This window comes from Etheostoma cragini, chromosome 7 (genome assembly GCF_013103735.1).
Source record: "Etheostoma cragini isolate CJK2018 chromosome 7, CSU_Ecrag_1.0, whole genome shotgun sequence".
Taxonomy (NCBI): Eukaryota; Metazoa; Chordata; class Actinopteri; order Perciformes; family Percidae; genus Etheostoma; species Etheostoma cragini.
The window spans coordinates 6,364,663-6,387,768 of NC_048413.1; the positions used below are offsets into that span (position 1 = coordinate 6,364,663).

Genomic DNA, 23,106 nt, shown 5'->3' on the forward strand with positions numbered 1-23,106 from the left:
TCAAGTAGGGGGCCACAAAATATAAGCCCGCGGGCCGCAATTGGCCCCCGGGCCGCGAGTTTGAGACCCATGCTTTAACCAATGTGATCCAATAAAACCCAGTGTTTGCCCCACTTTTAAGTTCCATGTTGTAAATAGACCAACAGTGCGCTGCTGCTCCTCATCATACTGTGCAGCAGATAATTAGAGGGGCTATCTTAAGGTCACATGCACCATCTGTAACTTAAGAAACCGAACGGCAAAGGTTTATCTCTGAATGGGTCCTTCCACACTCCTAACCTCCACCCTGGCTAAATGGCTGTTTATGCGTATTGCAACCCTCCACATGACAATAACTGTACTTTTAAGGAAATAAGTGTTTTTGATTCCTGTTCACTCTGTTATTGGTTTCTCAAAGGCAGCCCCCACTGCAATTTCATCCAGATTGTTTCAATTATGGGATTATTCATATCAACAAGTTGAAGAGGGGTTGTTTGTCCCTGCTGGTTAAAGGATGGCCAGTTAAATTACATGATGCCTCATAGTAATTCACTCACTGGGGGGGTTGGTCCTGCACGCCCTCTTCTCACAGCAAGTTTGTGATGGTTGATATAGCAGTGTTAATGTTATCATTAAAAGAAAAATATTACAATATAATCTGTTGATAGTATGGTAAAATTCACCTTTTTTAAGGTTGTATTTCATATTTAGGTACCCAATCCCTTCAGGATTTAGATCTATTAAATCTTGCTGATTGTGTCATTCCATTAAGCTGATTACAGATTTGTTCGGTCCCCCACTTTGGTCCAGATGGAAACAACTTTTGATTTTCATGAAATTTGATACAGACATTCATGTCCCCCTCATGATAAACTGTAATAACGTTGGTGATCCTCTGAGTTGTAACATCTGGTCAAAATGTTTAGCTTTCAATTTATTACCACTTACCTGCAAAACTACTGCAAATCACGTCAGCCTCATCTTAACTTGGTGTTTAGTGTTAATTAGCAAATGTTAGCATGATAACACACATGAAGTCGGTTGACTAAAAACACATTACATCTGCTATAGGTATTAAAAATTATACCTTGGTGGCAACTTATTTTCAAAATGGATTCATCTGTAGACTATTTTCAGGGCTAAAGAAAATCACAGCTTCTCACACTCAAGGTGACATCTTTTTGTTTTGTTCAACCAACAGTGCCAAACAGTGTCACATTGGAGCAGCTTGAAGAAATTATTAAAAAACGATGTAGTTAGATGCAGATTAGTCTATATCGACAACATTTCCTTTCCTGGGATTGGACGTCTTTCATTTCGACCTGATGTCTTTCATTTCGGCCGGATGTCTTTCATTTCGTCCAGATGTCCGCCACCTTCCTCTTTTTGTGTGTCGGCGCTCTAACTGGCGGCTGATTTCTGAAGACTATGGTTACCTGGTCCTCAGATTTGTGCAGGGTAAATCCAGACAGCTAGCTAGACTATATGTCCAATCTGAGTTTTGTGTTGATGACTTAGACTACTTCTGAATGTTCCACCAAAACAAATTCCTTCCTGAGACTATTTTGCATAGTTGCCGTTGCTCCTTCCGACATTAAGCGCAGCATAGTATTGGGATTGGTTTAAAGAAATGCCAATAAACCAGAGCACTTTATTCTCCTATCCCGGAAGGCTGTGTGGGTGAGCCAGACGAGGAAGATCTGGCAATGCCAGACCAGATGCAGATTCTTCTTTTGTTGATCAATTTATCTACCCAGCTCTCCACTATACCTGCTATAGATGTTGGCATTGTCATTGTGAGCATGTTAGCATGCTGACGTTATCATTAAGCCTCACAGAGCTCCTAGCATGGCTGCAGACTCTGTCTTGTTAGCAGAAATTTGGTAGTTATTATGCTGATGAATAAATCACCAGGCACATGCTGTACTCATTACTCTGTGCATCTGAGATAGAGACACAGACAGACAGTCTGGCTGGAGGAAGTTCTTTAGAGATTATTTTTTGGGGGGCATTTTAGACCTTTAATCCCACAAGACAGATGGAGACATGATAGGGGAGAGAGGGGGGGGAATGACATGCAGCAAAGGGCCGCGGATCGGAGTTGAACCTGTGCGCCTGCTCTACCAACTGAGCTAACCCGGCCACTTGAAGAATTTTTATTAAGAGATGAAACTGAAATGTATCTTTTACATTTTTCTCTTTCACGCGTAGAAGTCTTAAACCAGTCCCAACCAGGGCCACCTTGCTAAATATAACCCCAAACCTCTTCCACATGGGCACGCACAGGCCTTCAACTGCACTCCCTCTGTCAACACTCTGGCTCTCACACTTTTCTCCCCCCACGGTGCACACACACTCCGACAGACTCATTTACAGTCTTGTCGTACTGCACCCGCTAACACACTCATTATTCAACACACTGTTAATACTTTAGTGAGTGTGATTCTGTTGAGAAGCCAGTTCATTCAAGCTCGGCACTCTTGGAGGTTATTTCTGTCTCACACTAAAACCAATTACAGGTAATTTAGCCAACCTTTTTGTCAAGGTGAATGCTCAGTGCAGGAAAAACTTTTGTAATAAAGAACTTATTACAAATATTTTAGGTGTGTTCACTGGCAAACCTAAGCTATATTAAACCATCCTCTGACATTTTGGGAAATATCTTCAACTGCCTTCTTGCCAAGAGTTAGATGACAAGTTTCATACTACTGTTGGGGCTTCCATTGCTTCCAGTCTTTATACTAAGCTAAGCTAACCATCTCCTGGTTGCGAATTTACAAATCCTACTATGTCCACGCCAAGACCCGCCCTTCAACAGCAACTTGATTGGTTGGGGTTAGGCATAGACAGCTCTCAGTCGTTAGGGTTAGGATAGCCGTGTGTGTGTGTGTGTGTGTGTGTGTCTGTGTGTCTGTGTGTCTGTGTGTGTGTGCGCGCTATTGAGGGGCGGGTCTTGGCGTGGCCATAGTAGGATTCGTACATTTGCCTCCTGGCTGTAGCTTTGTATTTAACGGACATAAATGAGTGGTATCAATCTTCTCATGTAACTCCTAATCTGTGAATATGTGAATTTCCCGAAATGTCCTTGAGCGTTTCTGTAAGATAATACTACTAACAACATACTGAGTTGCTCCTCCCATCCTTTATAGCACTAGAAGACCTAACCCAGTCAAGACCTATCTTTCTTAGTGAGCCATTACCCAGTGTCAGTAGAAAGGAGGTTAAGGATTGGGCTGTAGATATGCATGCTTTGTTATCTTTTTGTTTTAAGGGGGATTAGAATGCCTCATACAGGTGTGATTGCATGTTATTTTGGAAAGCCTAGTCATTTTACACACGGCGTTCAGTTCGGTCTTCATGAGGAGTACTGCCTCCTTATGTCATCTGTGGTTCTGGTGGAGCTTTCAAAAGTAAAAACAAATAACCCTGATGATGTCGTAGTGATGTCATCTCAGGAGGCCTGCGTTATACCCGGGCAGTGTGGGGGTTTATTTAGGAGGCAGGCAGGGCTTAATTAAATGATCAAGTTGCATTATGGGAAATGTAGCATCCAGTGTTTTTGGAGCTTGACCCATACTAGGGAGTAGAAGTCAGAATATCTCTGCCTCGGCTGTTTTTGATTTAGACCAATCTTCTACAAGGCCCCCAACTTTATGAAAACACAATACTGAATTTCTGATGTACCCCTTTAAATCTATAATACATATAGTATACTACCTAATGACATCGCTGTCATTGCATGGTGCAAGCCTTCGGAGATTGCGCCGCCCCCCCATCCATGCAGTTGCTAGTATTGACAATCTAGTCAATTAAGGAGGACACGGAGGATTTAAAAACCAGGATGGACTCTTCAGAAGATGGTAAATAAAGTGAAGAAAAGTGATCCGTTTCCTTCTGCAAAGTCCGCTTTTTCAAAACCAACATAGCTCAGTTCAAAATTTTGTTTCAAAACAAAACTCATCTCCCGTCATGATTCGTCATCATGATTTGATTTGATGATTTACTACCACTGTACTCCATGGTGATGTGATGGTCAAACAGAACGAGACTAAACTCTCATCTGTCCCTGGATTTGATGTCCTTTTTGTCTCCAAAGCTGAACTCTGCTGTTTTCCTTTCTCAGTGGTGACGTTAAACGAATCACTCTTTCTACGTGCGAAACTGGCTGGGCGGTACCCCCACTCCTACTACCCCCATTCAGAACATATACCATAATGACAACCCCAGAGAGAGTTGTGTGGAGCTGATAGTCTTAGTTATCTTTGTATCGACTCATTTGACGATGGCTTGAATGTAACAGACGTTCAAAATAGTTGCGCTATAGCTTTAAGATTGGAGAAAACATTCAAACTTGACAGGTATTTGTAGTTAATTAAGTAATAGTTAAGGAAATCCTTTCCAACATTCTTTTATTGAACAAATTGAACATTAAATTAAATATAAAAGGCACCACTAAAAAGAGTGACATTTTAAAGTGTAATTACCTTTTAACCCTCCTGGTGGCCTTGGGTCAAATTTGACCAATTTACAAAAACTTTCTATATCAGAACAATGACAAAAGAAAGTTGAAAAAAACATGTTGGAAAAAGTGACCCCCCCCCCCCCCCCCTACAAAAACACCGTCCAAGGTGAAAACTTGTTTAAAAAAAGTGACCAAAAAAAAACATCGGAAAAGAGCAACAAAAAACTTGACTATGACTTTAAAAAATGACAAAAACATAATAATAAAAAAAACACAAAAAAAGTGACAAAAGAATTTGAATAAAATTGACCGAAACGTGTAGAATAAAAACAACAACATTTTGAAATTTCAACCCAGAAAAACACAAAGTTGCATAGTCGACGGGAAGACAACACAAGGGTTAACTGACTCAAAACAAATTTCTGAGTACGATACGTCGCATCCCTTTATATTATATGATTATTGCGGCGGTTGATATCGAGATGACGTTTGTGATTATTATACCTTTGCTCTCTAATGGCAGCCTGGACCTAAACCATGTCAGAAGGAGCCCCCCGGCCCAGCACACAGCTGCTAGATATGGGTTGGTGTCTTTATTGTAAGGAATTCATTCCTAAATGAATGTAATAAGAGTTTTTGTTTTTATACGCTGAATATATTTAGTTAGATATTAGATCAAATTGCTCTTAAATATCAGTGCCATATTAGAGGCAGGTACTTACTGGCCTTTCTTTTTTATTAAAAGGTGATTGGATGGAAGACGATGAAAGCGAAGCCTCTCCTTCCCTCTCTGTTTCTGCACTAGGTGGAAATTGGCCTTTGTGTTTGAAGCCCAGTTCTCATGCTGCACGACTGCTCTCTTCATTAAAAGGGAAGCCGCGTGCTCAAAGCTGCTTCAGATTATTACCATATGTCTGCAAAGCCCAGAGCTGAGCAGCAAACCGGCTCCCATCCTACCCTCTAATTTCTTATCCCAAAATTGGACATGTGGGTCGCTGTGTGTGACAACGTCCCTCCCTTCCCCCCGGCCAGTGCCGTATATTCTCACAGTATTTCTTCTCCCATTTTAGACGCATAATAGCAGTGCGTCAGCCTTTAAGCAACCCTGGTGAAAACATTATGCCTCAACTTGAGATAGCTAACTGCATGTTGTTTTTAACTCTTTTTCAGATATTAGAGGAGTGGAAGCGCTTTGTCTCAGATGAGAATCTTATGTTGGGACTGCGTTTCGGTCATTTGTTGTTTCTCATCTCCGAGAGGCCAGTGTGTGCATTGTACCTCCGCAGAAATAGCTGAGCTCAGTCATCACAGAGCTGGCACATTCATAAAAAGGAATAAATCTATCAGGCGACATAAAGGGCGCGGGCACTAATTAATGCTGAAAAATGTCAGCATTTTACAGTTTGCGCAAAACATAAAGAAAGTCTCTGGATGTAGGAGGAGGTTTTAAAAGAGATCTTTGTGTCACCCAGTCCAAAAGCCATTGGCCCAGAGTGCCCGTCCCAGCATGCAACTCACCTCTACATGAATACAACACTTGTTTGATGGAGTGGGCAGAAAGCCCCCCTATCGCCAGGAGATCCTACACAGGACTTTAACATGAGCAGCTTGCCTCACACTCACGTTTTGTACAGTTTGAGAAACCTTGCCATGGATAAAGTCGAGGCTCAGGGAAGGCAGAAGGCAGAGGACATAATCCTGGCTTGTGGAGAAGATTCCAACATCTTTTTTAGCAGTGGGGCGTCTGTAATGTAGTCAGGAATAGCACTCTTAAATGGATTAAAAGAAGGCAGCATTTGGTGCTTGGCAGCATTTGGTGTTTGACTTTAAGTGGGCAATTAGTGGAGAACTTAAAAACCCACACAATTAACCGGAAGAGGCGTTTGACACTAATGTGGAGGGACGGGTATAAGAAAAGTACTGCGGCCAGTTATATCACCTGTTGCCTACTTTAAAACGGGCCTGTTAAAACCTCGATGGAAGCGTTGAAGCTTATCCCAGGTTTAGAATCAATAATATGGTCCCCTGGAGGTGTAACAGATTGGACTTGAGGTGAGCCAGTTTGCTCACTTGGACCGGCCTTGAAATGGAATCAGACTTGGACAGAAGGTTCAAAGCAAAGTGTTTTGTGGCTTACAGCTGGATGAGGTAATTGTGCAGGTGGAGGATGAACGCGAAGATGTTGGCAGTTGGTGGAGTTTAAAGTTGAGTGTGTCTGGCAGGTTTGATATCCTAATGGTTGGTGAGAAGGGTGTAGAAACTGTCTGCACAAGTTCAGATTATTATGTTTTTGGGGGGGGTTTGAGGGCTGGTTAGACACTCGGTATAAGTTCAGTTTTAGGGTCATGATTTAAATAGTTAGATGATATAGTAATTACCATATAGCTGGCTGAAGAACTCATAATGTTCCTTTACTGGAAGAAGCGTGGAGTGTATGAGCTGGAGGCACTGCCACCCTCTCTCACTCAGGTGGGAATAGAGCGCTACTCCTGGTCCTCATCGCTGGACGCCATCCATGATCTGTGTGGTAAGCTGGGGTACTGGGAGGTGTGTGTGTGTGTGTGTGTGTGTGTGTGTGTGTGTGTGTGTGTGTGTGTACCATGAAACAGAAGACTGGGCAGTGGGTTGGTTTGTTTCCCTTTAGAGCAGAACATATTACATATTTAAAGTACTCATTATATGCAGTTATTTCTCCTGGCTCATGAGTATAACTGAATAATGTTTGGATATGGAACTGCATGAAATTGAACATTAAGATTAGATTTAGATTAGACAGCGCTGCTGAGGAAGGTTCGTCTAGTCCACAAAGCATTGTGGGATGGGAGAAAACCGTCCTATGGTTTTCTTTAAACCAATCACAAAGGTCTTGGGCGGCGCTAAGCACCGCCTCTGCAAAAGGCAGATATTAAAAGTTTTACCTTTGATATCATGTTGAAAATCTCACAATGTTATTCCATTATTCAGCATAATGTAAAGAGAAACCAAAACCTGTTAATGCACTAAATCTCATCCTTATTCATCTAACATGATGTATAACATTCAACATGGATCAGACAATACTTCACATTGTTAAATGTAACCTTTCCGTGAGCAGATGATCTGGTTCACTTGCACTTTGGAGCTAAGGATTCAAACCCTGTCATGGAAAGGTATTTTTTTATTTTTTTCCATTGCTCAGTACGTCCGTGGAAAGCACTCAGTGACTTGGCATGAAGACAGCCTTACATGAGAGAGACGAGAGGGAAAGAGCGGATGAGACCAGCTCCACAGTTGAAATATTTACCACTGAAGAAGTGCATAGCTGAACTGAAATGCCTCCCTGTCTCCGCTCAAAGCTTCTTTTTTTTTTTTTTTTGACGTGGCACAGGGGCACTTGCTTTCCGCTGTGCCGCCCGATTTATGCCATTAGTAAAGGGGAAGTGATAACACCGGGCTGGGGAGGAATGTTCTTCATCCTCTCTGCCAGCCAGCCTCTTGGAAATCCGGCTACTTTCTGGTCAGCTTAAGTAAGGTGCCTGCTGAGGCAGACCTGTTTGGCAGAGACCGAAAAGAGGAGTGCCACAGAGGGAACAGTGAGGCTTTGATCCTTACCTTTTCACCATCTCTGTAATTAAGCCCTGTGCTTCTACTGAAAACATTTCCCAACCCTGTTGGAGCACACAACCTTGGAGCTGTGTTCGCCAACACAACCGATTCAGTCCTTATTAAAAGAGTCGATGTCAGTTCAGGCCATCCTCCCATCCCTTCCTCCCATCCCTTGGATGCAGGCAGTGATGCAGGTGTGATCACATTATCCCAAATAAGGTGTGTTCCCACTGTCCCGCTTTATTTATTTCCCTAAAAATGTCTTCTCTAACTGTCGCAGACGCTAGATTAGTGAAAAGAATAACCGAAAGTCACAGCTATAATTCAAACATGGTACCCCGGGGCTATATCGTGGACACCTTATAGACTAATCAAATAAAAGGGTTATTTGATAATTCAAGTAATTGTTAGTTGACGCCCCAAGTCATTTCACTGGCAATACATGCTACACAATTTTTATTTCGATAAGTATGAATATGCGAAGAAGTTGATTTCTTATTCTACCACATTATTTAGGCCAGGCAACCAAATATCAATACCATGATGATTTTACCTACTGTATTAATACTGATAATTAGAACATGCTTTAGTGATATTATTGTTTACTACCAATAAGGGCCCACCAACAACCATATGTCAGCATATTGCATGCTGCTTTGTTCTTAATGAAGACATTGAATTTAAGCAGGAGGCTGCATGTCGACTTGGCTTGTTGGGATTCTTTTTTTACCTGACCGCTCTTAGAAGCACACAAGGAAATCTTTTGTTGAATTGTCCATTATGGACAAAATGAGGTTGTTGTGCGAGACCTAATTTGGCCAGTCCAAAATATCCCCTGTATACAAGCACACTCTGGCATTCCTCAGGTCATACTCAGCCACGGGTTCCAGTAACAGCAGAACATGCTTCGGTTTTTCTTGGAATGCAGCACCAATAAAGCCCATAAAAAGAACGGTCTGACACAAAAGGCCATGCTCTTATATAAGAATCAGCCCGTACTTGAGACCAATTACTGTACTTTCTGCCATTAATGCCGTAAGAAATTCAAGATATGCGGTAATCCCCGCATGACCCCTCTTAAATGTGGTGACAGGGGATCGGGTTCTACCTTAAAAGTCATGCAGATAGCAGTGTATTTTCTAGGTTTGTGGAAAACGTAGGTAAAAATATTTGCCTGGGGTTTAGAGGTCCTCCATCAAGAACATGTTACATTTTCCAATAAAAAAAAAAAAAGCAATTTCACATCCTTTTGGACCATCATTGGACCACAGCCATGTGCCTGAATCATTGGGAAATGCTGGGGCAGATAATAGATACGTAACTTCTATAGATACAAACCTGCTGAAGGAGTCCACTGGGGACCAACTACAACCATTACAGAAAAGTCCATGAGTTAGTTTTGATGCTCACATTGATTTTAACGCAACACATGCATGGAGAGACTTGAGAAAGCTGTATTTTAATTCGCTGACACTAAATAATTCCAAAATGAGTCAGCAGAATAAATCAAGATATTATTTGAGTTCCTCCAGCTTATAAATTGAACATTTTCGACTGCTGCGACACGCCTCTCTGGAACAGTTTACACTTGTTGTTCTGTGGTTTTTCTGTTTTCTACATGGGGACCTCGGGTTCGCTCACATGTGGTGGGGGAGGGAGACAGATGCAGAGAGGGGGTAGGAGACTGTGTGATGCACATGTGTGTGATTTAACCACTATGGGGGTAAAACAACATTAAGCAGGAGGGCTGTGTCGCGCCCCCACTGCCACTGAACCCTCGACATTAGAAACAGCTGCAACCTGCTCACTGGGCCCAGACTCATTCACCTGGAGAGGAATACGGTGGGGGTTCAGGAGTTAAGCATATTACCTGCTGTCTTTACCTGTGGCTGGCGGCCCTGCTCTCCCTCCTGGAGTCAGATGACAAGATTGATAGCACCCTCATATGTGAGAGCGATATCTAATTTCTCTTTGAAATTAGTCTAATCGATTATTATTAATCAAAATAACCTTTAGAACTAGACACTCTACTATAATACACTACTACTACTACTACTAATAATAATAATGATAATAATGTACAATTTATTTTTTTCACAAGGGGAAATTACAATTTACGCTGTTGTTCTTATACTGTACACATTACACAGAAGCCTGAATTACACACACATGCTCAGTACCTATATATGCACTAATGGAGAGATGTCAGAGTGGGGGGGCGGCTGCCCATGGAAAGGCCCCCCGAGCCGTTGGGGGTTCGGCGCCTGGCTCAAGAGCCCCTTGGCAGTGCCCAGAAGGGGAACTGGCCCCTCTCCAGCTACCAGTCCACCACCATACGTTGGTCCGAACGAAGATTGAACCAGCGACCCTCTGGTTCCCAACCCAACTCCCTAGTGACTGAGCTATCCCCATATGTATAATGATTAAAATTATATATATATATATATATATATTATTATAATGACTAAATCTTCATATCTATATTTAAGTTACATAAGACTCAACAAGACCCTGCATTTCCACCTGCCTTTCTTCCCTTCTTACCTTCCTGCCTGCTCATTCCATATTTATGTATTGTGTCTGTCTGTCGGTCGGCTACCTCAACATGCGCTGGTACCTTTTGCCAGCTTTCCGCGTCCGTATGCCGTCCCGCCTGCCCGCCATCTGTGTGCGTCTCCCAGGAGTCTTTTCATAATGATCTCCTGGCGAGGAGGTGCATGTTTCTAGAATGTGGAGGGAGGGAGGGAGTCGGTGAAAGGACTTTGAAAAACACAATGTAAAAAATAAGGAGAGCAGTTGAAGCCTGAGCAAACAGAATAAGCTCACCCCCTCCCTTCATGTGCCATGATGCGATCTCACCGTTGACGTAGGATTTCACCAAATAGAAGGCAGGGGGAAGCATTCCTAACATTCCTCAAAAACAACGTGTGTTTGCCTCAACCTTTCCACACCTTAATAAGGATTTCTGGCGAGGCTCGGAGGGAGGCTGAGGAGTGAGAGGAGATGAAGAGTATTTCGGGCACAATGCGGTGATAATAGACCTGGTTGAACCCTACGGTAGTTTGACGTAGGTTGCATCTCGGACCAAAAGTGTGCAGATCTTTAAAACACACAGGTGCAATCCCCCGCTCACTAAGCTAGTACAGTGGATGTATGCAGTTTACGATGACGGCAATTGATTTACCACTCAGAAATCAAAAGATTATTTGGAACAATTGACAGCAGCAGGCCTCTCATTGTTAGTCAGCGACAGTCGTTTTTTGTTGGCTGAAATCACGAGTGTTACTGGCAGTTTTGATTAGTTGTAGCTGGCGAGCTAATTAAGCTCAATGGGTGTGTGGAAACTCGTTCCCTGGCGTACACTTTCAATGGTTCCATATAACTAATCAGAGCCCTTCATTTTGTTTGGATGAATATGAATATTAAAAGAATTTATTATTCTAGCATATCATGTAGGCAGCTAACTAATCAGAACCCTGTAAATGTTCTGAGATGTCTATTTGATGGCCCTACATACAGTACATGTCATCAGAGCTTTTTTGGTTTTGTGAGACAAGGCAGTACACAAGGTACACGATAATAAAATAATACAATAAATCATCATAATAAAACACAAATCAACACATGTGAGAAGCGGAAGGCCTCCTGGTTTTTGCTCAGTGAATTGTTGATTCCTTTTTTGATCAACTACGTGATCAATAGACAAATTGTCTCAGAGCTAGAGTAGCTTTTAGATCCTGTCAGCCAGCGCACGTGGACGGTTTGACAGCAAAGCCGATGCAAGAACAAGAACCCGGACTCATTTCCACTGGAAAACCCCGTTCCTAATTGCATTGTGGTTACAAAACGAGGAAGTGGAGATTGACAAGTTGGAATACTCGGTACATCTTGCGTGTTGGAGTGAATCATTTGGAACTTGGCTCGATGCTCTGGGTTATTTATGAGAGTCTAATGGGTCTTTGCCCCAGGCGGTGTGTCCCTGTGGCGAGCCAGCAGAGAGCTGCGTGGATGGGACGCTCCACTGTCTCTATGGTGTGCAAGCTCATTGTCTGCTGTCACATGTGTTCCTGTATTGTGTGTGTGTGTGTGTGTGTGTGTGTGTGTGTGTGTGTGTGTTCTTGTTTGCTTTTGGCTTAATCAGCACTGCTGAGTTCAGGAATTCCAGTTCATCAGAGGGAGAGAGAGAGAGAAGATAAGCAGATAATACAATGACATAACAATAAACGTGATGGTCTAATAGTGAAGCGAGTCTAAGAGTCTAAGAAGAAGCTCGAGTTTTGGACAGCGGGACATGCAATGGGTTTGAGCTCATGGCTCAGTGACAGTTTATGTGAACCAAGTCCGAATGAAGAGTAACCTCTAACGTAACCCATGCAGCCATGTTCCTTGGTGTTGCCACCGCTGCTTATTAGACATGGCAAGCTTAAAGCTTTAGTGTGTAGCTCATTTATATAAATGAAGGTCCGTTACATTCAAGCCATTGAATTGGATTTCTCAACATGGGGATGTTGAGAAGATTATGGCATCCGGCAACTTTTGCACGCAGAAACTCAAGCGAGGTTTATGAGCTCTTCTGGAGATACCATCTTTTTTTTTTTAATCCTCTGTGTCCTCCTTGGCTACTAGGATCTGTGGTCGGGGCGTTTGCTTGTGTTACGTGGATTCCCCGACAGTTTTGTTGTCATTACTCATCGGGGGTGACAGAAACTATGCACTATCGCTTTAAAGATGACTTGTCAGATTTGCTGTCATGTTGTATGGAAGTTGTGTTTCACAAATCCACAATTTCTTCCATCTAGTGTCAAATACTGAATGCTTACCAGCATTATTCAGTTCAGAACGTGGTGACAGTGGATGTAAACTGCATTTTGAATTTTTACACTTCATAAACCTTTTTCAATGTTACAATGTTTGGATTATTGAATTAAAAGTAACAGCCCTAGTCGAGTTTTGGCCCTGATTACTGGTTCTTTTGGATCTATTCAAGTTGGTAAAATGCGTAGATTTGTGTATTAATACATCTAAAAGTAATTTAGCTGAATAGCAATTCCAATCTATCTGATACATTTAAAGTTTTAAAATGCCAGTCTACAAGTTGAGTTTTTGCTCTTTATTTTGCGACCTCCTGGGTGCAAAGGAAACAAGCTGTTAATACAACATTACATGTTATCACCTTTTAGGTGAATACAGCTAACTTGTTAGCAGACAGCTGTTTCTTGAATCATTCAGCAGGTCCAGAGCTACATTAGCATTTTTAGTTTTCCCCTTCACCCGCTGAATGTAAGTAATCTGTGACGTCTCACTGCAGTGAAGAAGAAGTTCTTCCTCTTTGGGAAACACCCCATAAAAGCTGGAGGCTCCTTGTGCAGCCTGCTGCTTGTAAACCCTGGGGGAGCTGTTAGCTTGAGGCCTGCTAGCCACAGCACAACACAGACACCGGAGACTTTGTTTTCCAGGAAGCTGGTGAAAGTTTGACACAATGCGCTTTGCCTCGGTGGAAATGTTGAAAGGTGATCAAAAAGGCTTTTTAAGCCACACTGGTGTCCGTCCACCACTTTGGAGACTAAAATATCAACAACTAGTTAAAGGATTGGTCTGAGATTTGGTGCAGACATTCGTTGTCCACAGAGGATATATCCGACTGACTTTGGTGATTTTCCTAAATTTATCTAGCACTTTCAGCAAGCCAAAGTCTTCACTTCTTCCATTCTGTGACGTATCTTCACCCTCATGTTGTTTCAAATCCTGCAAAACTTTTTTTTTTTTATGGTAAATCGCAGCGGGACGAAGTATTACTGCCACCTATTGTCAACCATTGTCTTAAAAAATACATTTGTATAGTTCAGTTTTTCGGCATTTCAATTGCAACTGGTGCAACTTTCTTGCCCGTCATTTTCACCAGTTTGAAATAGAGATGATCCGGTATCATTCTATCCTTCCATATACTGATTCTGATACCTGAACTTGCGTATCAGCCGAGTACTGACCCAATACCACCGTGTCATATATTTTATTTACAGTGTTTCACTGCCTACTACTATCCCTGTATTGATTCAAACACAAGCAGTGAACGCCACAGAACTTTCTTTTATCATAAAGTTTGACAGTCATAACAGAAAAAGAACATAAATAAATTACTTAACATAGATTAATTAATTCATTCTTTAGGGCTTTATTGCATGGTATTGGATCAGTTCATGAAGTCCGATAATTCCCAATACCAGTGTTTAAGGCACTATCGGAGACGATACCGAGACTGGTATCTGTACTGGAACATCTCTAGTTTGAAATGACGTTTCCGATCTCGTAGTTTCGGCTCCATAGCAAAGATGGCGATTGTTGAGCGCGAGTGGTGTCCAGTGTTCCCCACTCAACTTTTGAGTGCAGCATCAGGGTACTCATAGTGCACTGCGCTCTGGCATACTTATATGCTTATACTCAGTATGAACACTCTATGCACTCAAAATAGCAAGTTTAAGTACAAGTGCCCTATTTGAGACATGGTACAAGTCTTGTTTTTACTCTCACTCTTTGTATTGGGCAAATCCACTGCAGACAGGTTGACCCTTCCCTCCCCGGTGGGGAAGCCTTGGCCTCTGTGGAATGCACCAATTACACAGTTTTTCCCTCTTCCCTACGAGCACCCTTGACCTGTGAGTGTAGCTGTAGCCAAGTGGATGACTCAAGGTGACTTGTTTCCACGCGCCAGCCAGGGGCCCAGAGAAAGCCCTTGGCTCTTTCGCCATTTCTTTCACGGTGATAAATTATTGTTTGCAGTTGGGCTTAAAGTTCAGCCGCTAAGTGACTTCATTTTCTCGCAGCAGCCCTCCTGTATTTCCGATGATGTTGTAATGATATATCATTTGTGGCTTGGCGAAAATAGGTTACAGGGGACATCTGAGCCGGCCGGAAAGGGTTTTTGCTACAAAGTCTTGTCATGTCCAGAAACAGGAGACCCCCCCCTCCCCCCAGCTCTTTGTACTTACCTCTTACTCTCTCCTTCCTGCACACGTATTCTCTGTATTTCTCATTAGGCAGACCGATAGATATCGGTGCTCTGTTATGATATCTTTATCGTGTGTGTACATGTAGAAGATGTAGACGTAAACACTGCCTTTTATCATACCCTAACCGCAGCGTTGGCCAACTAGTCAAGTACATTTTGAAAGGTTTATTTGACAACTTGTTATTGTGGAGAACAGCAAGCTTACCCACGACGAATGGACTCTGGTACAGAAACCCGAATGGGGCTTCCTCTCTTTCGCGTCCATTTTCTGGCCCTCTCTTTGGTCGTTATTCATTTCTCTCTGATCTCCTCCCAACAGCACACCCCCCCCCCCCCCCCCCATTTTTCTTTTTGTTTACCTTTTCTTCAAGAAATCCCTTTAACCAGTCTTCTCCTTTTTTGTTTTAAGGCATGGCTCCTGGGTCTCTTATTACTGCGTGAGAGTGATTCTTGTGTCTCCTACAGTCACTCTCTCCCTCCGTCCTTATATAAACACAGGCGGGGACTTAATGTCTTTGTGTCTACAATAAGTTTTTACAGCTTCACCAAGACAGGTGTGTAGCTGGCTGGCTGTGTAGCTGGCTGGGTGGCTGCTCGGGTGTTTTAGTGATAAAGAGACACGCTTCATTGACTCCTGTGTTCCGTTTTAGATGAGAAGCCTGTCCAGGAGGAGGACTGGGTGGGTTGCCAGCATCCTCAGTGTCCTGACCGCCGGAGGGCCACTAAGGTAAGACCATTATTTTTTGGAATGATATGCTTATTTGCATTCTTTTTTCTTTTCTTTTTTTTTTAAATCTAGTTTGTCTAACCTGGATTTGGAAGTTTTATTTTTTGACAGTGGCAGGTTAGCTGTTTCCCTACCTTTTCCAGTGTTTATGCTAAGCTAAGTTAACCAACAGCTAGCAGACTAGTGTATGTGTATTTCCTAAAATGTTGAACTACTCCTTTAAGTTACTATAAGAGCTTTTTTTCTTATGGAAAATCAACCTAGTCACATAGACCCACTAGGCAGTATGTATATAATTATGACAGTTGTGGTAGAGTGGTTTCTGTTTGGTTAGGGGTGGGAAAAAATCTATACAGCTTAGTATCGCAATATTTTTAGTGGCAATACTGTATCAATACACAGGCGCCAAGTGTGGATCTTTTATTATATATGTGTTGGTCAGTTTGTCCCATTTTGCAGCAACACAATTAATGTGATATGAACAAACAGAGAAATGTATCTTTTTAGTTAAAACAGGTTTTCCCTTTGGGGCAGTAGAATAAGAAGTTAGTTGATGAATTGCAATATATCACAGAATATTGCAATATGTTTAAAATCGCAATAATATAGTAATATTGGGATGATATCGTATCGGGAGGCGTCTGGTGAGTCCCCCCCCTAGTTTAGGTGGCGGTAAAAAAAGGGTGTGTTTGTAACTATTGTTAGACATTTTATAAAGAGAGAGAGAGAGAGAGAGTCACACACACACACACACACACACATTGCACACATTTACGTTAAAATGACAAACGCCTACAGTGACCATCGAGTCAAATCCGCCGAGAGAAAAGGGGGAAGTGGTGGGATGTTAGAGACCAGAGGTCGGCAGAGAGAGGAGGTCAGGGTGGTTGAATGGGTTAGCAAAATGTCAGACTTTGCCACGGGACACTAGCCGTCCGTTTCCTGTTTCCCACCAACAGGCAACTTTTCAACATGACCTTAATCGTTCCCTAATCTTAACCAAGTGTTATTATTGTAGCCATGATGACTAACGTCCCCTGACCTTAACCAAGTAGTTATTTGAACCCAAACCATGATCTATCCTTGCCCTAACCTAGTCGTTTTGTACCTTAAACTAACCACACTGCAACCTAAAGTGCTTTTTCTGGGGATGTGTGATGGTTTTGGGAGGGACCGACAAATTGAGTTGTCCTGCCTATAGAGACATCAGAGGACAAGTACAGTCATTGTAGTGATTTGCAAGACACATGGACCATTTCAAATGGAGGGGCCAGCCTGGGAACACATGCCAATTTAGGGTAACCAAATATATTATGCACAAGTGTTACGTACAAGTGGGTAAGCCAGCCTCGACAAAGCGTAGCTCCTATGGCGCCTTTTTGAGGCTACCAAGCCATCAGCCGCCGTTAGCATCCCAATGACTGCCATTCATTTTGCCGCCACTTATAACTTTACATTGTGTATTTCTAAAGAAACACAACAATGTGTAAAAGGCTCCGTTACCTTGTAGCTCATGTTATGGCTCTGTAGCCGACGTTTTTATGAAATTAAGCTAACGATTGTTTCATAAGCACTCGACTTGCTGTCGCACAGTACAGGAATCACACTATAGTACAGGGTAAGCTCACAGAGAGTTTGGCCTTCCATCAGCTGTTTAGGTTTAATTACCAAATTTAGCATGTTAGTTAGCAGTAATTAGCCTATGTTAGCTCCTAACATATACCTACCTCTCCGTCCCTGCTGATTGGGAATGATTGAGATTTCTCTTGCACAGCTACCAGAAGACTTCCAACTTTCAGACAGGTTGCTCACGTCACATCTACGTCTTCAAGCTCAGCTGGAGCATCACCGGGAAAGAGCTTCTAATAGACTTCACTGGTCTCTGTTGAAATCCACAGCGTCACATTGTCCATTTCTTATACTGTCTATGGTTATATACCACCAACCCTTACACTAACTGAATGTTAGCACTGAATACTCATTCAGTGTTAACCTACATTTTATGTATCACTGGACTTGAATAACATCCCATTTGGGGATAGAGAGGATCTCTCCATTACTCCATGTATAGGTACTGAGCATGTGTGTGTAATTCAGGCATGTGTGAAACATGTGTAATAACAGAGTGTAACTTGTAATTCACTCTTGCAGAACTAATAAAGTATATATTTATTGTTTTTTTTAAGAATGTATAAAATATTTACCAAAGTTTTGGGGGGGCAGCGGGGGTCTAGGCTTAATATTAAAGGCGCAACCTCCAAACCGCCCCTGCCAGAGCCCTAAACCCACCAGCTCACTAGGCAAAGCAGCCATTTCTTCTTTTAGGTGTTAAAAGGGGGGGGGGGGGGGGGGGGGGGGGGGGGGGGGGGGGGGGGGGGGTATCCGGACTCCGTGTCTGCCCACTAGACTGTCAAATGACTTATTCCTTTGATCCACTGGTTTCAGGCCAGAAGAGAAACTGTCATAGTGTCTGGTCTGGTCTGTTAGGGTTTAGTCGACTCCCTACCACAACTAGTGCAAAGCATTAAATGGATTTTCCCATTTAAATCAAGATGTTCCCTCCTGTCCTCTCAGTGGAAACCATGGAAAGGGAAGACGGCCGAGAGAAAAGTGCATTTTGTGAGCAGTGAAGAGACAGGCGGTTAAATATAGTTTTTTCTCCATGGCAACTGCGAATAATAAAGTGGGGGAAGAAGAGAGAGCCACAGAGCTTATCGTGTACTATCCTCTCCCTGCTCCTCACATTATTGAGTCTCCAAACCTCACTTTTCCTCAAAGACTCTTGAGCCAATGAGGCTTCTCTCACATGACAGGGTCCCTCCTTCTTTAGTCTTGAATGAGGCAGAAGGATGAATTCATGAGCTATGTCATTTCAAAGTATGCAATAGTGTTTATATGAGCTGCTGGGGGGGGGGGGACAAAGCATGTCTGACGCCACCTGTCTCCTTGGTCCGGGTCAGGGTTGATGTTATTATGTAAGGGGATTAAGGAAAGACAAGCCAAGTGTGGACTGGGATACACAGACAGAGAGACAGGGAGACAGGGAGGGGGACAACTTGACAGCAGATACAAAAGGATTAGTCGCGAAATAACATTCGTTCATTAACAGTGAAAACAAAGGAAGTACAACTGTGTAAAGCAATAACACAATTGCAGGTTGCAGGTTTAAAACCAGATTTCTAAATTGTCCAAAAGGTGCAATACCGATTTAAACAATAATGTAAGTTGACTCCTTGCAACGAATACACATAACTTATTTTCCAAATTATAAAAAAGCTCTTCAAATGTTCTTAATTGCAAAAGGCAATTAAGCTAATTCAACCTGTTAATTGTTGTTTTGGTCAGTTAGGGGGCAAAAAGATAAATTGTAAAGCTGCTGTTAGCAAATATTTGCCTAGTTACACGTCAAGTGGATAAAGGGCAACACGATCATTCATTTGACGGTGTTTCTGGCCAACAGAGGTATTGAAGTCCAATAGGCCTGTAACAGGCCTTCTTTTATTACATAATTGTTGTTTGTGTTAGATTGGAATAGGTTGCTCACATGCCTATGACTGGTAATGTGGATTTTGTTTAGACATGCCAAGTTGTAATAATACAAGTGATTATTGGTCAGACTATATATTTTCTTATTTTTCTTATAGTTGTTGGCTCTATACATGTACTTGTGTTACTACAGTATCCGGGTCACATGACAGTGATACAACCAAAAGATTGATCCTGGAAGTCATTGTTAACTTTGTCTGAAAAGTCATAAATACATATTTTTAAATTTGACTAAAAAAAGAACACGATACGGTTGATCACAAATATTTCTGAGACAATTTCTTGTACAGCAGAGTTTGGAATGCTGTGCTCCAATATAATAATATGAATACTCTTTACAGGCACTGTCTTTGCTTTAGGATTCTGTCTGTGCTTCCATGCAAAATGTCATCATCACAACCAGGGGCGAGTCTAGGATCAGGCATTAAGGGGGGGGGACTCAGCTGCCTTATAAGAATGTGACACGAATATAGTACCTTCAAAAGTGTTAAGCACCCCCCACCACCCCGCTAAATCAGTAACTGACACCATTAACACTATGATGGAACTAAACCTGACAGTAGTACCAATGTTCTAACAATCAGCAAGTTGAGTTGCTTACATCTTCATTTGTGTTCTAATCTGTACCATGAAATTACTAACTTCTCCCCTGGGGACTACCAACGTTAAACTTTCCAACCGCTGTCACTAAAAGACAGGTTTGCGAATTAACTTGAAGCACTAAAATTGTAAAAAAAAAAGTTAGGGAGGCTGAAAAAGGGACTAAAATCGCCCATGATCCCGACCATTCCACTGTTTCTTGTCTGTGTCTTCGGTCAAAGACCTTCAAGGAAAAGTTGTTTTTAGATTTATTAGTCTGCTTTTAGAACTCAGAGTACTGCTTTGTGATGCATCAGTGGGTTTTTCCACTCTTACTTTTTACTGCCTGACCCAACAGTGAACTTTCCTATTGTAGTAAAAGAGGGGTTATGCTGACATGTCACAATTCTTAATATTTCTGGTAATTTTAGTACTTTGAGGTGTGAAGTAAGAACAGTGAGAAGATGAGTCATGAAAGTTTGGGCATTTCTAGGCTATAATAAAACAAACTGTATTGTGCAATGTACTTATTTCTGACAGCGCATTTCTCATTTAGCCCCGTCCTATCGGGCTGTTGCTCAAGAGGTGCACATGCACTGCCTGTAACACGCTTTAAACAGCAGGGGGCAATGCCTTTTTAAGCCTGACCTGCAGTACAGCACGGGGCTCGCTCTGTTGCTTATTCCCTTCCTAAGCTCACTCACTCGGCCTTTGCTGCACACGCGAGAGGCACATTTCTAGGAAGAATGGGAACATAAATATAAATGTTGCCCACTCCACCCACCAAACAGATTTAGAAGGCATTTGTCCTCAGAAACAGAAGAAAAAAACCCATTAAACTTTTTGATTTAACTTTAAGTTTTTCTTTTTACAAATAGTCTCTTTGATATGCTGACAGCTTGGCAGCAGGACACAGAGAGAGCGCGCGCACACACACAGGCACACACTCTCTGTCTGCCTGATGCATAAATATTCTTCCTTTAAACCTCATGTAGTCCTCGGGTCAGATTTAACCAGTTTATAAAACAATCCTTTGTAAAATACTGTAGTTTTAATTTCTGTTGTCTGTGAATAAAATTCCATCAGTTAATTTTGACCTGGGGGTATCCTGGCTAATATTTGACATTTACTAGTATTTTATAATCCAAAAACCATAAATAATTGCTCCTCATTATACTAAAAAAAATTTAAAAATTAAATGAAAATGACTATTGACCATGCATGTAAAAAAACAAGTGTAAAACTAACTGAAATGGGTTGGAAGGAAGTTGGCTAAAAAGGCGTAACACAGAATTAAAGCGTTATAAATGATACGTTTCCGTGCTTTTATAAACAAGCTAACCAGACCACGACCAGGGAGGACAACGAGTGACTGGTCAAGACCTGGAAGACAACATGAGGGACAGACCTTTCTGTTCCCAGACAGGCGTGCCTTTGGTCTTTCACTGCCAAAGATCATCTCTTGGCAGCTGTGCGTCTCTTCTAGTCTCAGCATGACTGGCCTGGAACTGAATGGGTTCACCTGCACCATAACTTCCAGAAGTCCCACCAGGTGTCAGGCTGTGTGGATGCCGCAGCTCAGCGCTGTCACCACATTACACAGCAGCTCTCCAAAAGGTTACCACAAGGCTTTTGGATGGCCCGACACATGTGTTTCCAAGAGGGCTTACTGGCGTGTTTGGGTACTTTGCTGTGGGTTTCTGCAAGTCACTGGGATTTAAAATGAGCCTGCAGGTGTCCAAGTGGAAGATGACGGCCAAAAGCAGACATAGTTCTTGGCTGAGTTGGTGGGATTGATTTCAGATTATACTGGTTAGCGCTCAGTGCCAGTCTGAGCTTGCTCCCTGGATCTAAACTTCCAGAGAAGGGCTTATTATCCCCTTCTCCCTCCCTCCTCTCTGCTTATATCCCCGTCTTCTTCATTTCCCTCCCTCAGCTTTGATAAGACAGGACCAGACAAGACCAACCGAAAGGTGTGGGTTGCCTTGGCAACAGGCCCTTCCCTGCCCAAACAGCTGGAGGCAGAGGAATGACGTGGAGAGAGTCAGCGTTAGGAAAGGAAACCAGTTTCAGCCAGTCAGCTGGCTTAACTTTTAGTTTGCCCCTCTTTCTTTCTCAGTAAGTGAATTTTCCACCTGCCTGTTTTTTTGTTTAAAAAACAAATGTGTACAACTTTGCAAAAAAGACTTGACTATGTCAGAAGACCTATTTGTCACTCCAGGGTTTCCGCGGGGTCTTTAAAAGTCTAAAGAAGACTCAACTTTTAAAATCTCATATTTTAAGCCTTAAAAAGTCTTAAATTTGTATTATGTTCCAGGTCTTAATTTGACTACATTCATGTAACGCTATTTCTAATGCTCATTGAAATGTTCCCACAGCGCTTTTGAATGTTTATTTTATTTTGTGGGTTTGTAGTTCTTCTTGTCACTAGTCCAAATATAATTCACTGTATTAGGACTACCCCTGTCACGAGTCCTAAAATGCCAATGAGGAACTTTGGGGAATTGTTTCACACAATGTTTGCAGACTTTGTCTTTGATGTGGTGTTATAGATCTTAGATTTCATACATAATGGTCTTAAAAAAGGTCTTAAAATGGTCTTAAAAGGTATTTAAAATGGTCTTCAAAGGTCTTTAAAATGGTCTTAAAAGGTCTTAAAATGGTCTTTAAAAAGGTCTTAAAATGGTCTTAAAATGTCTTTAAAATGGTCTTAAAAAAGGTCTTAAAATGGTTCTTAAGATGGTCATGAAAGGTATTATGAATTGAATCCTGTAGAAACCCTGTTACTCAAGCTTACTCTCAATTAAAGACATGAAAAAAGCGTCAGACAAGACCTCCGATCTTTGTGGACTTATAAGAAGACTGTAACAGTCATCAGTTGAATACATGAAGCAGACATCAGTTCCTTAATTCCATCTTTGTTTCTACTGTTTGAGATTTGACTGGCACTCTTTTAACTCCGTCATCTCATTTGAATGTTCTTTTGCAGATTTATAGTCAAACCTATGCTCCATGTCAATGGAAACCTGACTTATGTGTGTGGTGCTGTCACTCACTCCTCACCGCTATTGTGTTTTTGGTTTTCACTTTTATTCTCTTTTCCTCCCTCTCTTTTGTTCCATTCAGTCATACATTATGAGTAATCCTTTGCTGATATTTTAGGGGAAGTAATATATTAGTCAGACAAGCACAGACGCACCCGTGTGATAGACGTCGCAGCAC

At 42.1% G+C, this 23,106-nt stretch overlaps 1 protein-coding gene across 4 annotated transcripts in view; it reads left to right on the top strand.

Moving 5' to 3' along the window:
- plekhg5b (pleckstrin homology domain containing, family G (with RhoGef domain) member 5b) overlaps nucleotides 1–23,106 on the top strand; it is an 83,209-nt gene that overhangs the window by 4,855 nt on the left and 55,248 nt on the right. For 2 of the 4 annotated variants that reach the window (XM_034877279.1, XM_034877278.1), the window contains exon 2: nucleotides 15,683–15,759. In XM_034877279.1, coding sequence (XP_034733170.1) covers nucleotides 15,683–15,759 — 77 coding nt within the window. Of the gene's footprint in view, nucleotides 1–6,336; nucleotides 6,969–15,682; nucleotides 15,760–23,106 lie in introns of those variants that run through there. The other 2 variants (XM_034877277.1, XM_034877276.1) reach the window with 2 other exon arrangements.